General features: G+C 31.9%; 2 protein-coding genes and 2 non-coding genes across 4 annotated transcripts; 3 read left to right on the top strand and 1 right to left on the bottom strand.

Moving 5' to 3' along the window:
* Nucleotides 1–745: 745 nt before the first annotated feature.
* Nucleotides 746–4,404, bottom strand: LOC123892977 (release factor glutamine methyltransferase). Its single transcript, XM_045942894.1, has 3 exons — nt 3,427–4,404; nt 2,691–2,936; nt 746–1,085 (listed from the first exon to the last, which is right to left on the bottom strand). Exons 1-3 carry the CDS (start codon nt 4,144–4,146, stop codon nt 954–956), a joined length of 1,098 nt encoding a protein of 365 aa, XP_045798850.1. The 5' UTR covers nt 4,147–4,404; the 3' UTR covers nt 746–953.
* Nucleotides 4,405–10,002: 5,598 nt separating this feature from the next.
* Nucleotides 10,003–12,171, top strand: LOC123892558 (40S ribosomal protein S5-like). The gene is made up of 5 exons (XM_045942369.1): nt 10,003–10,128; nt 10,210–10,307; nt 10,643–10,914; nt 11,630–11,833; nt 11,940–12,171. The coding sequence occupies exons 1-5, from the start codon at nt 10,038–10,040 to the stop codon at nt 11,992–11,994; spliced, it is 720 nt and encodes a 239-aa protein (XP_045798325.1). The 5' UTR covers nt 10,003–10,037; the 3' UTR covers nt 11,995–12,171.
* On the top strand, nt 11,216–11,297 carry LOC123893339. The gene has a single exon (XR_006803445.1). It is a non-coding gene; the product is annotated as a small nucleolar RNA Z102/R77 (small nucleolar RNA).
* Nucleotides 11,432–11,512, top strand: LOC123893341. The gene has a single exon (XR_006803446.1). It is a non-coding gene; the product is annotated as a small nucleolar RNA Z102/R77 (small nucleolar RNA).
* Nucleotides 12,172–12,582: the final 411 nt, after the last annotated feature.

Here is a 12,582-nt window from a genome sequence, read left to right as displayed (position 1 = left end):
TTGATCCTGTTCCAGTTAAATTGTCTTAAAAAGTGGTTAATTTTGATTGAGAAATGATATTTTTGACAATCATTTGGGACAACATAGTTGACAACCTTGTTATGCGAAAGTCATTTTAGTTTTTTACTTGCTTTAATTTGTGTCAATACCCACGTTGCTTGTATTTTTTTTATTTTTTTTTACAAGAACATTACCTTGTAGTTTTTATCCAAATAAGTTTTTTGTGCTTTACTTACTAAAGCATACAATTCCATACAAGATTTAATCATTTGGTTCTCAAGGGAAGGCCCTAATAATTCATATTTCAGTCAGAAGTTTGAACAAGTTTTCAAAAGAGTGCATAACTCTTTAAAACCTTAGTAATATAAGAAACAATTCTTTAAATAATATATAGTAGCATTCCACAAGTTTTCACATACCATTATTATTTGTTAAAATAGTTCTTACCAATTACCTCACAATTACTTTAAATCATTAAGAAACAATTCTTATATAATAATTGTTCTTAAATCTTGCTTGCCATCTTCTTTCAATAGTAAACCCAAATAAGGATAAGAATAGTTCTTAATTTAAAGAATTTGGCTAAAACTGCCATGTGAACAACCTAGAACACATTGAAGATGATGCTTTTAGGAAGTTAAACTTAATTTGGTATTTCTTTGTACTGCGAGCGTGTTATAGTCATCCTCAATCTTGTAGTAAATGGCTTGCCTCACCAAATAATAATTTGAATTTGGAAGAATTATTGATCCAAGAAATAATAATAATAATAATAATATAAATAAAACATATATTTCGTAACTACCAACACGGTGTCACACAAATGGTAGATGTTTGGATCCTTTAATCATTTGGTCAAGAGTTGAATTTCATACCGGTGTTTATGAAAAAACATGTTGGGAGAGATGCACCCCTTAAATGAATTTCAACTACCTTTTTGTAATTCAAACCGCTTATCGATGGAATCCAATTACAAATCTTTGAATACCAGCAAAATCGGCAAGTATTTCCAAATCGCATAAGCTTGCACTTCTATTACTTTTCATGTAATCAACAAGTTCCCTGCACTGCTTCTCACCATTTGTCTGGAATGACAAGTTAGGAAAGAAACAATCAGAAGCAACATATATTAAGCATACAAATAGCATGAACCAAGCTTAAGTTTACCATTTTTTGGGCTACTTGTGAAGATTTTATATATGGTTGGTTGTAGGATTCTAAAACTAATTGTGATTCTGTGTCTAAAAAACTAATTATTGCTTTTCAAAAAAAAAAGAAAACAACTAATTATTACTCGTATAACTATAAATCTAAAGTAAGATACAAAAACAATATATAATTTGAAATCACAGTGAAGATTAATCAATTTAAGCCTAAACATCTAGCTCCAAAAGTTGTTTCACGATTGATTTCTGTTTGCAGGAAAAATAAGAAACCAAGAATAGAAGCGGCAAAGCAATCACAGTAGCTGCAACACCCATAATCTTAGTAACAACCTCAGAATTTAAAATCGCATCAATTATACATTGTAGAACAGACCAGTTTAACAAGAATTTTGCACAAGTAATATATTAGCTAACGGTTCACCGCTTTAAAACTAAATTGAGAAACATGGAATCAATAACATGGCTATGTAGCTTCAAAACCATAAAACAATTGACATATTTTGTGTTCCTATACTTCAATAACAACATAAACTAATGCTAATATTTGTATTCTAAGCTAACATGAAACTTTGTGCGTGACATGAACTTTTCTATTTATATTGCTCATTCTGTCAAAGGAAAGCTGTGATTTTGCAAGATCAGCGTAGTAATTTGACAGGAACCGGTTCAGATGAAGAATGAAAAGAATTCATTTTCATTGAATGTACTGAAAGTATGCAAACCTCTAGAAGATATTCAAGAAACTCAGGACTCTCCCTAATCCCAATTATAATTCCCACCAAATGAAAACCCTCCATCTCAGTTATCCCTTCTTATTTTTAAGCAACGTTCCCGAACTATCTCAGCCTTATTTGGACAAGCTTAATTATGTGTTTATAGCATATCATATAAATGTTTGTGTATTAGCCATTTCTATAACAAAAGATAAAATAAAGTCAAAATCTTTTTATATAAGCTATAAGTTGTCTTCATAAGTTATCTTGGAGAGTTTATGGAAACAATTTATGACAAGTCTACAAGCTGTTTCCATAAGCTCACAAACATCCCATAAGCGTTTATGTTAGTAGATAAACTCATATACACTAATCCAAACAGGCCCAAGTCTCTTAACCAACAGACCAATCAGATTTAACGCAACATATATAAACTAGCCAAGACAGACATTAGCATTAAATAACAACATACACAATTTAATAAAATTATCAACAGAGAGGAAAGCCCTATAATCAACTTTATGTAATGGAAAGAGTTATGCTTATTTTGAGAAGTTAACTTGATTTCTGGCTAGGTGGTTTTATTCAGGCAAAAGTTGTTTAAAGAGCGAGCAATGGTTCTTATGTTAACTACAAACTGCTAAAACGTTTTTATAAAAGGACTGAGATTAAAAATCATTCGCAGTTTGCTTGATTATGCTGGGGAATATCATTTGGATCCTTTTCACGGGTAAGCACTAAGAAGAAGCATGATAAGAAACACACAGAAATTCGATAAAACTTTATAGTAATAAATAAACAAGGGCAATACCTCAAAGGCAAAGAATCCACCAGATTTCAACAATAAATCAGCCCCATCACACAGATGGAGAAGAGCATTCATGCCGTCAATTCCTCCATCTAATGCAACTCTAGGTTCGTGTTTGCCAACTTCAGCTTGTAGACCCGAGATATCGTTGCTTGGTATATAAGGTGGGTTGCTTACAAGACCTGCAAGCTTTCCTTCCATATCCTTCAATGGTTCAAACCAGGATCCTTCCCTTATTTCAATTTTGTCCTGAAAATGATGACTAATATAAGTGGAACTAGAAGCAGTAACATAGTTAAAGATGAAAGGCAATTATTTGAAACTCGACAATTTTAAATTCTTTTGTTTTCCTGATTTTAAATTAATATACTTCTCTTCTGTTTTCCTAATTTTGATTTGAAGACAGAACAAAACTAACAAACAACATGAGATGAAAGGCATGAGGCATGTTAGATGAAATTGTGACAATCTACCTAAACTCCACATCACTGCCTCGTCTGTGTGGATTGTGACATCTTCATTTAACATGGCACATCGTTGGCTAACAGCTAAACTTAACCTAGGCACTATTTTGAGTGATGTACAATTTCAATGACGAAATTGCTAATTCGTAAAATCAGTGATGTATTCGATCGATGGTTATAATTTCAGGGACGAAATTTCCTATTCACTCTGGTAAAAATCTCGGACCATAAAATGAGGCAACAAAGGGAATATAAAACATGCTTGAATTTCTAACCTGCAAACAATACCTCTGCACATTGTAAGCTGCAACAGCAACAGCCACGGGGCTTAAATCCGATGCAATAACCTTTCCACCATTACCTAAAATCCTACCAATACCTATAGCAAGAGCACCACTTCCAGTCCCTAAATCAGCCCAAACCCCTCTTTTCAAATCGTCATTCTTTGACAAAACATCAGAAACCAATTCAACAATAAGTTCAGTCTCAGGTCTAGGAATCAAAACCCCTTCTTGAACACTCAAAACCAAATCCTTCCAATGTTCACATCCTACTATATACTGAAAAGGTTTCCTATCTTCAATCCTTTGCTTCCATAAACAATATAGTTCATCTATATCTGCCCTCATTTTCACTCTCTCATTCTCATCATTATCCTTCACACCCATATGGGAAAAAACTGAATGATGATCCTCAACAACATCTTCAATGAACCATTTGAGTTCCCTGCACAAAATGGTTGAGTCTGGACCATTATCTGATTGAACAAAAGATGACCCAATTGAAGAAGCAATGTTTTTGGCCCAATTATGCCATTTTTTGAGATCACTCAATTTTGTTGAGTAAATGGGTGGTCTCAGAAAGATTGGAACTTTGGGTTTGAAAGAAGTAGATGGTGATGATGATAGTGATGAAGAACAAAAGGGTCTTCTCAGATTGATAAGAGAAGAATTCAAGAGTGTTGAGAAAGTGTGATTCGTTAAGGTTAGTTTCATTTCAAGAGAGAATAGAATGGAAAGGTAGAAAATTTTGGTTAATCACTTCAACGGTTACTCGAAAATGTATATATTGAACAAAGGGATACTCGAAAATTTGAAGTAAGGTATCTACCATTGAATTGCTTGGAATTTTGGCGATGGCGCGACGGAGCCGCCGCTGTTATCGACTGCGAATGGTGTTTGCGGTTGTCACGGTGGTGCTGCTGTTTTTAAACAAAGCTCACAAACTAGAGTGAAGTGGTTGGTATCACTTAAAAATTCAGGTGGATTAATTAAAAAAACAATATTAAAATTAAATTTATGTAAAAAAATCTTAAAAAATTAGAGGTAGGATTTAATTTTCTATACAAAGATTTTTTTTAGAAAAAGTCTATAAATCCATTATCTCTCAATTGGAGTATTAGAAGAAGAATTTTTGTGAGCATAGCTCAACTGATAGGATATTGATTGTAAAATGAAGGGATTAAAGTTTGAAATTTGATACTCTTACTTATTTATTTTAAAAAAATTATTGACAAAAAAATCTATGTGAAGAAGAAATTAACCTTTATCAATCAATATGGACACTTTTTTGAAATGTATTGTCAGACATGTTTGAGACTTTGACACTTTTCACATATATTTTAATCGTGTGTAAGATATATCTCTTAATGATGTTCAATTAAATTTGTTTTTCTTTTAACATGTACACGTGTTAGATGCATCTTGAACATTCATCCAAAGATTGTGTCGACACTTTTTCTTGTTTAGAGACTTGCAACCTTAAATTAGACTTGTCTTATTTTATTTTTTATTTAATTTTGGTTTACTATTTTATTTTATTTTTAAATTAGATTATGATGTAAACATATATTTCTATGATGCAAATTTAGGACAAGACAATAATCTTAGTTTAAATAAAGTAAAGGCTTAAATGCAGTTTTACCCCCTTGTTTTGATTAAATCAGAATTTTACCCCTTCTGTTTTAAAATGCGGACTTTTACCCCCCCTGTTTTATAATTTTTTGGATTTTGCCCACCTAAAATTATGCTTTCAAGTCACAACTTCAAAGCTTCGCACACAACTCAATTTGAATCAATAATTCACCAAACAGATATCGAAATGACCGTAATCGAGTTATCTTTCCACGTAATCAAACCCCACTAAATTTGGAGTTACAAAGAGAGATTAATTACCGTTTTAGTGAAGGTATGTCCCCCAAAATTCTGCATAAAATCTGCTTTCGAGTCACAACTTCAAAGCTTCGCACACAACTCAATTTGAATCAATAATTCACCAAACGGATATCAAAATGACCGTAATCAAGTTATCTTTACACAGAATCAAACCCCACTAAATTTGGAGTCACAAAGAGAGATTAATTACCGTTTTAGTGAAGGTATGTCCCCCAAATATTCTGCACAAAATCTGCTTTCGAGTCACAACTTCAAAACTTCGCACAAAATTTCATTTGGATCCATAATTCACCAAACTGGTACCGAAATGACTGAAATCGAGTTAGTTTTCGACAGAATCAAACTCCACAAAATTTGGAGTTACAGAGAGAGATTAATTATCATTTTAGTAAAGGTCTATCCAAATCAATTAATATATGGAACTACTACTGATATTTTTGTCATGTCTCTCACCCTGTAGCTCATTTTTCAATAGTATTTACATTTCCGGAAAGCTAACGAAATTACCCTTGTTTTCATTTAAATTTTGTCAAATTTGGAGTTACGATGTGTTTGGTAGACGATGTTGAATTTAAAGGTCATAAGTAGATTTCTGCAAAATTAGTAATTAGACAGACCTTCCCTAAAACTGTAATTAATCTCTCTTCGTAACTCCAAATTTAGTGGGGTTTAATCCTGTGGAAAGCTAACTCGATTATGGTCATTTCGGTATCCATTTGGTGAATTATTGATCCAAATTGAGTTGTGTGCAAAGCTTTGAAGTTGTGACTCGAAAGCAGATTTTGTGCAGAATTTTGGGGGACATACCTTCACTAAAACGGTAATTAATCTCTCATTGTAATTCCAAATTTAGTGGGGTTTGATTATTTGGAAAGATAACTCGATTATGGTCATTTCGATATCCGTTTGGTGAATTATTGATCCAAATTGGGTTGTGTGCGAAACTTTGAAGTTGTGACTTGAAAGCAGAATTTTAGGGGGGTAAAATCCAAAAAATTATAAAACAAGGGGGTAAAAGTCCGTGTTTTAAAACAGGAGGGGTAAAATTCCGATTTAATCAAAACAGGGGTGCAAAACTACATTTAAGCCTAAAGTAAAATTATAGTATACACTAAAAAGATTAAGAGAAATTATCCGGAAGTTACAACAATGAGCACAGTCCACACCAACTATTAAAATTTCATGAGTCACAACAATTTCATTTATATAATACGAGTATAATGCATAAGAAATCATTACCATTACCATAATGCTTATGTCAAGTTAAAAAAATAAACCCCCATTTAACACCTTAAAACAAAAACGAAACTAGAAATCGAGAGGCTGTGGATCTCCTTATGAGAGTCCAAAGGGCTATGCATAGTAATAATTTAATATTGTGTCTCCTAATTCAATAAATAAGATTTTTAAGAAGATTAATTTTATCATACAAAAAGTTTAGCGGCGCAATTTATTGTCCGTCTATCTTTCATCAATTTGTAATTATCTTAGACTAGTGGCCTCCGTGCCCGTCTGTGTGGCCCAATTTTATGAAAATAAAATGTGTTAAAAAATGTAAATGATTTGATGAAAATAAAAAAATATAGAAGTTACTTTTTGTTTGAGTCTTTGAGAGAAGAAGTTACTAAAATAGAAGTTAAAAAAATGTGGAAGTTAAAGAAAAAATTAAAAATAAAATAAAAAACTGTTATGGGTATTATGAGAATTACAAAAAAAGGCTACACCAAAATTTGAGTATTCCCTTTATTATTAGTAACAAAGATAAATAAATGTAACACAAAGACCAATATAAAGTATTCCTCTTTGTTTATATTGGTCTTTGTTTTTATATGTCCTGTTTCGAAAGGAACATGTTGAGCACACGTTAAGAATTTAAAAAGTATATTTCCGTAAAAAAAAAAGAATTTAAAAGTATAAATATTTTTTCAAAATTTGTACAATTAATTTATAAAAGGTTTAAGGCTAAATTAAACATATGAGCCCCTAATTTATTTATTGGTTTCGTATTGATCAATTAACGTTACAAATATGACAAACAAAAATAAAATTAAGGGATAAATTTGTAACGTTAATTAGTTAAGAGATCGATGTGAAACCAATAAATAAGTTAAAAGATCAATTGTCTAATTTAGCCAAAGTTGAAAAAATAAATTAAATATATGAATTAGATAAAAACATTTATTTTTTTTAATCAACGCACGTTAGCTTTTCATCCCTCAATTTGGGGAGTAGATTCTCACATGCCATGTGAGAGTCTACTAAAATTCTCATTTTTTTGTCCCCGTAAACTTAATTCATTTTGTAGGACATCGTATTTTATATACAACGGTCGATGTTCGAACTTCGAATATCTCATTTATCCACTTTTAAGGGTGAAATTTTTAGTAACCGGATTATCCGACAAAAAAAATCTCACCTTTCATTATGAATGAGAGATGAATTAAATTTACGGATAACTATATTGAATGGTGAGATGTGAAAAATTCAAAAAACATTTGAGAGAGAATAAATGGAGTGAATCTATTTCCTTCGATTTGCTTCACCTCTATCAAATAAGTTTCTTCTATAAATTCAAATGTTACGTGCAATGTTAAACATTGACGTGTTTAAAGTCGTCAAAAGAGACTACATCACATGACCCTAAACGGGCAAGCCCTAACGTTTGATTATTTATTCAAGATGTTTTTGTATGAAACTAGTACACTAGTCCATATAAGCTGTGTTGTGTCGTGAACTGAAATGGATGATAAGGCCAATGTATATGGGCATAGTACACTACTCATGTAAGTTGTGTTGTGTTATGCATTAGCTGAACTTTGACACATTCTCACGCACATAAGCTGTCAAAGCTATAGTTAATGTTTTCGTGCTTCTCGATCATACCTTCAACATTTTAAATTTATAATATTTTCTCATTCATGTTTATGTAAAATATGGACAAGTTGTGTTTTGTTATGCATTGATTGCAGTTTGGCACTACACGTACAAAAACTATGGAATGTATGCACAGTTATTTTTTATCCAGCTTTTTGGTCATACCTTCAACATTTTTATTTTAAACTTCATAATTTCTTTTCATATCGTATACTTAAAAAATGTGGGTAACTGTTTTGTTTACATCGCTTTAGATAGTCCCCACTCATTAATATGTTAGACGTGACAACAAGTATGAATGTCACGACTGTAATCATGTTCCGGTTCTAAAAAAGTTTGAGAATCACATTGAGTGTCATACAGAAAAATATGTCACAAGTGTACACAATCTCACAATAAAAGTAAAAGTTGTAGGGGATAAACATGTTAAATGGATATTGACATATTGTAGTGGAAAACAAGTCAATATTGTTATTTTTTAAAACGATTTTTTTTTATTGATAGACGGAATGACAAAGTCATTGAAAATCTATATACACAAAGTGGAGGAACCGGAGTTCGAACTCCGATCATGACATCCAACACTAGCAATTTCAGCATTTCTGCCAGTTGAGCAATAATTTATGGACCAAGAATGTGTGCTTCAAGAGTCGATATTGTCATATTTATTTTATTTTTTATTTTTTAGGATTGAAAGGGGCTTAATCAAGCCCAAAATAAATTACACACCTATTATACTGGAAGTAAAGACTCCTGTTACATCATCATAATCAACTAATTTTTACACTTCTATAGGTGGAAACTCAAACACAGTATTTGCATTGGCCAAATTGCATCCTAAATTTGATAACCAATATGCAACTCTATTTGCTTCTCCATATACATGCTTGAATTAAACTTCAATGTCTTGTTCAATTATTCGTCGAATCTTCCGCACCAATATTGTCGTATTTTATTTTTGCTCAAGTCGTATTATGTACTTTTAATATTTTATGATAATAAAATGTTGTGAAGACTATTAGGAATGATGTTTCATTAATGATTGCTCTCATTATTTTTTATGTAATATTTTATCTCTTCTACTCGAGATAAAAAAAATACCAAAAAAAAAAAGATAAAAAATAAAATTGGAAGAGAATAATTTTGGATTTAAATGAGTAAGAAAACCCAGTTTAAAAAATATTGTAGTAAAAAAAATTACTGTATTATTCATTATCGTTGTGCACAGTGAATGTCCGATTTGAAAGACATTGGATTGGTGGTTTTGCAAAAAAAATTAGCGACATGTTATGTATGGGGCATTTTTGAAGGTTTGAAGTACTCGTGAAGACTTGGACATGATGCACAAGACTTGAATGTGGATTTTACGGTGGTTGTTCAAGTTATCAAGTCCGGTTTGGCTAGAAATTTGTTGGAGCTATACTTTGAAAAGTAATCGTAATTCATTCGTACATGGAGACTAACAAGTTTGCTTATACTTTAACAAATATTAGATGCTTATTAGATTATCATATTGTCTTTTATGATTTTCGTCGTAGTTGGATTAGACATTTGTTAAATGTTGATGGTACGAAGATTAATACCCGTCGTTTGATTTATCTGTAATTTTTCTTTTTAAATTACAAAGCTATGGTTATTCATTTTCCATTTTCTTATATTGACGATGATTAATCTCTAGTATTTTTTTTTCTTTTCTGAGAGATAATCTCTATTTATTCATGAACCATGAGTCCAGCCCATAACATGTAAAAAAAAAAAAAAACCATGACATTTTGGGTAAGTTTTAGAAAAATAAAAACATTTTGGTAACAAACACAAAATAGACAAAACGTGGGTATATGCAATTTATACTTATTTTCCACTATAAATATACAAAACTAGGGTTTCCTACCGTGAACCTTGCGGCCGCACTCTCTCCGCGACTCTCAAGTTAGTTTCTTCTTACTTCATTTTTCATTCTCTCTTAATCTCTTTTTCTAACTAACCCTAATTCTTCAATTGTTTTCACAGTCATGGCTGAAACCGTCCCTGCTGTCGTCGCCGCCGAAGTTGATCCCAATCTTATCGAGGTCAAGCTCTTCAACAAATGGAGCTTCGAGGATGTTCAGGTCTTCTGTCTCACTAATTCTTCACATATCGTTTTTAATTTCGAATTTGATTTATGCATTTTATCTTAATGCGAAACTCCCTAACCACTGATTAGATTTTAATACAAACAGTTACTATTATGTATTTTTATACTCTAGAATATTCATTGTATATAAATTACAATTGTTCATTGTAAATCTGTTATTTGGTGTATCGTATATGAGAATCTGATAATGCATTAGATTTACATCGATATTTTCATTTGAATTAAAGGAATTTTTATTGGATGTCGATGTAAATATTTTACACGTTAAACCCTAAAAATGTTGTGATTAATTTTAATTTTTTTTTCCAGGTTAGTGATACTTCTCTTGAGGACTACATTGGAGTGTTGGCGTCGAAGCACGCAACATATGTTCCTCACACTGCTGGGAGGTACTCGAAGAAGAGATTCAGAAAGGCTCAGTGTCCCATCATTGAGAGGCTGACAAACTCTCTCATGATGCACGGGAGAAACAATGGAAAGAAACTCATGGCTGTTAAGATTATTAAGCATGCTATGGAGATCATTCACTTGCTAACTGACCAGAACCCAATTCAAGTTATTGTTGATGCTGTTGTCAACAGGTACTGTTATGGTCCTGTGTAATTTTTTGCCATGTTTGTTATTTATATATTGATTGATGAATCTTTTGGGATGCTGTGCTTAGTTTAATATTGACTATTGATGATTTGGAAATGCAATGAAAAGTTAAGTTAGCTTTGTTGACATAACTGTGAAAAATGCATTTGTTTTGTTTAATTATTTTACCGTGTTTGGTCATTACTTGTAGTTTGTAATCTGTACTTATGTAACACAAAGTTAATTGGGATCTTATGATAATTTTTTAATTGTTGAGTTTGAGTGCTGTTGATTGGGTGAACTGGAGAATGAAATGATGATTATTTTTTCCCTATTGGTTTGATTGCCTGGATGATGGCATTTTTGTATTAGCTCTATCTGATCATTCTCCTTTTTTTTTGTCTCATTGTATATAGTTTGTCTCATTGGAGTTTTTATAGTGGTGTGTTTTTCTAGTCAATTCGGATGCTGCAACTATGTTTTTTTTGTTATAATATGGAGCTCTTGAATGCTGAAACTGGAGAATGAAATGATGATTTATTATTTCCCTATTGGTTTGATTGCCTGTATGATGGCTTTTGTATTAGCTCTATCTGATCATTCTCCTAAATAGCCACTTATAGAATTTTGAAGTAATTCTCCTAAATATTCTTTCTATCTCAAGCAAATTTATGTTTAGATTATTGAATCTTATTTGTTCAATTACATTGTTTTATTCAGTGGTCCCAGAGAAGATGCAACTAGAATTGGATCTGCTGGAGTTGTTAGGAGGCAAGCTGTGGATATCTCACCCCTCCGCAGGGTTAACCAGGCCATCTATCTTCTAACAACCGGTGCCCGTGAAGCTGCATTCAGGAACATCAAGACAGTTGCCGAATGCTTAGCTGATGAACTTATTAATGCTGCTAAAGGTTCTTCCAACAGGTACCCATTTTTCTACTAAGTTGTTGGAGTTTCCAATGTATTGAATTTGTTTTCTCTTATCTTTTCTTGTTTGGTTTTTTTGCTGACAAAATGTTTGATTTTTCAGCTATGCAATCAAGAAAAAGGATGAGATAGAGAGAGTTGCCAAGGCAAATCGTTAAGCAACATTTGGAAGTAGTAGTGATGAGGAATATTTTATATTGGTCTTTGTGTTACATTTAAGTATGAAGAAACTAACAATTTTAGCATTCTTTTATCTCACGTTACTTTGTTACTATCTCATTTTGTTACTGGTTAGTGACTTAAAATAAAATAATAAACAAATATTAATATATTAATTATATTAATTTTTAGTATAGAGATAATTAATATATTAATTTTTAATATATTAATTATATTATTTTTATATTATTATAAAAATAATATAAGGAGTGACTGAATGTTGCAAAGGAGAAGCAGAGTGTCAGATTGTAATTTATTTTTGATTGGCAGGGGTGGCAGGCTTTATGTTACATAGGAGTAGTATAATAGTGCTACATGTTTGATGGGTGGCGGTCGCCCTCTTTGAGGACTACCTAGTTTCGTCTTTCGCCGTAACAACTAAGTAACTGCTAACTTCTAACTAAGAAAACGGAAAAACATAACTGAACCAGAGGTTCATACTCTACTAGTTAAGAATCGTCAGTTACGATAGAGGTAGTATACTCGCAGCTACTGGGGAAAGTAACTAAACGCTGTGGCGAGCTCCT

This window comes from Trifolium pratense, linkage group LG6 (assembly GCF_020283565.1).
Source record: "Trifolium pratense cultivar HEN17-A07 linkage group LG6, ARS_RC_1.1, whole genome shotgun sequence".
Classification (NCBI taxonomy): domain Eukaryota; kingdom Viridiplantae; phylum Streptophyta; class Magnoliopsida; order Fabales; family Fabaceae; genus Trifolium; species Trifolium pratense.
The sequence above is the reverse complement of the archived record's forward strand: the minus strand, read 5'-3'. Positions and strand labels throughout refer to the sequence as shown.

What these genes read in the sequence shown, in the direction of transcription:
- LOC123892977 (XM_045942894.1), bottom strand. Translation starts at nt 4,146, where the DNA reads ATGAAACTAACCTTAACGAATCACACTTTCTCAACACTCTTGAATTCT. An exon ending in TGCAGAGGTATTGTTTGCAG is followed by an intron (nt 2,937 to 3,426) that starts GTTAGAAATTCA and finishes CATCATTTTCAG; the next exon opens with GACAAAATTGAAATAAGGGA. An exon ending in GTGGATTCTTTGCCTTTGAG is followed by an intron (nt 1,086 to 2,690) that starts GTATTGCCCTTG and finishes TTGTCATTCCAG; the next exon opens with ACAAATGGTGAGAAGCAGTG.
- LOC123892558 (XM_045942369.1), top strand. Translation starts at nt 10,038, where the DNA reads ATGCAATTTATACTTATTTTCCACTATAAATATACAAAACTAGGGTTT. An exon ending in GGAGCTTCGAGGATGTTCAG is followed by an intron (nt 10,308 to 10,642) that starts GTCTTCTGTCTC and finishes TTTTTTTTCCAG; the next exon opens with GTTAGTGATACTTCTCTTGA. An exon ending in GTTGATGCTGTTGTCAACAG is followed by an intron (nt 10,915 to 11,629) that starts GTACTGTTATGG and finishes TGTTTTATTCAG; the next exon opens with TGGTCCCAGAGAAGATGCAA.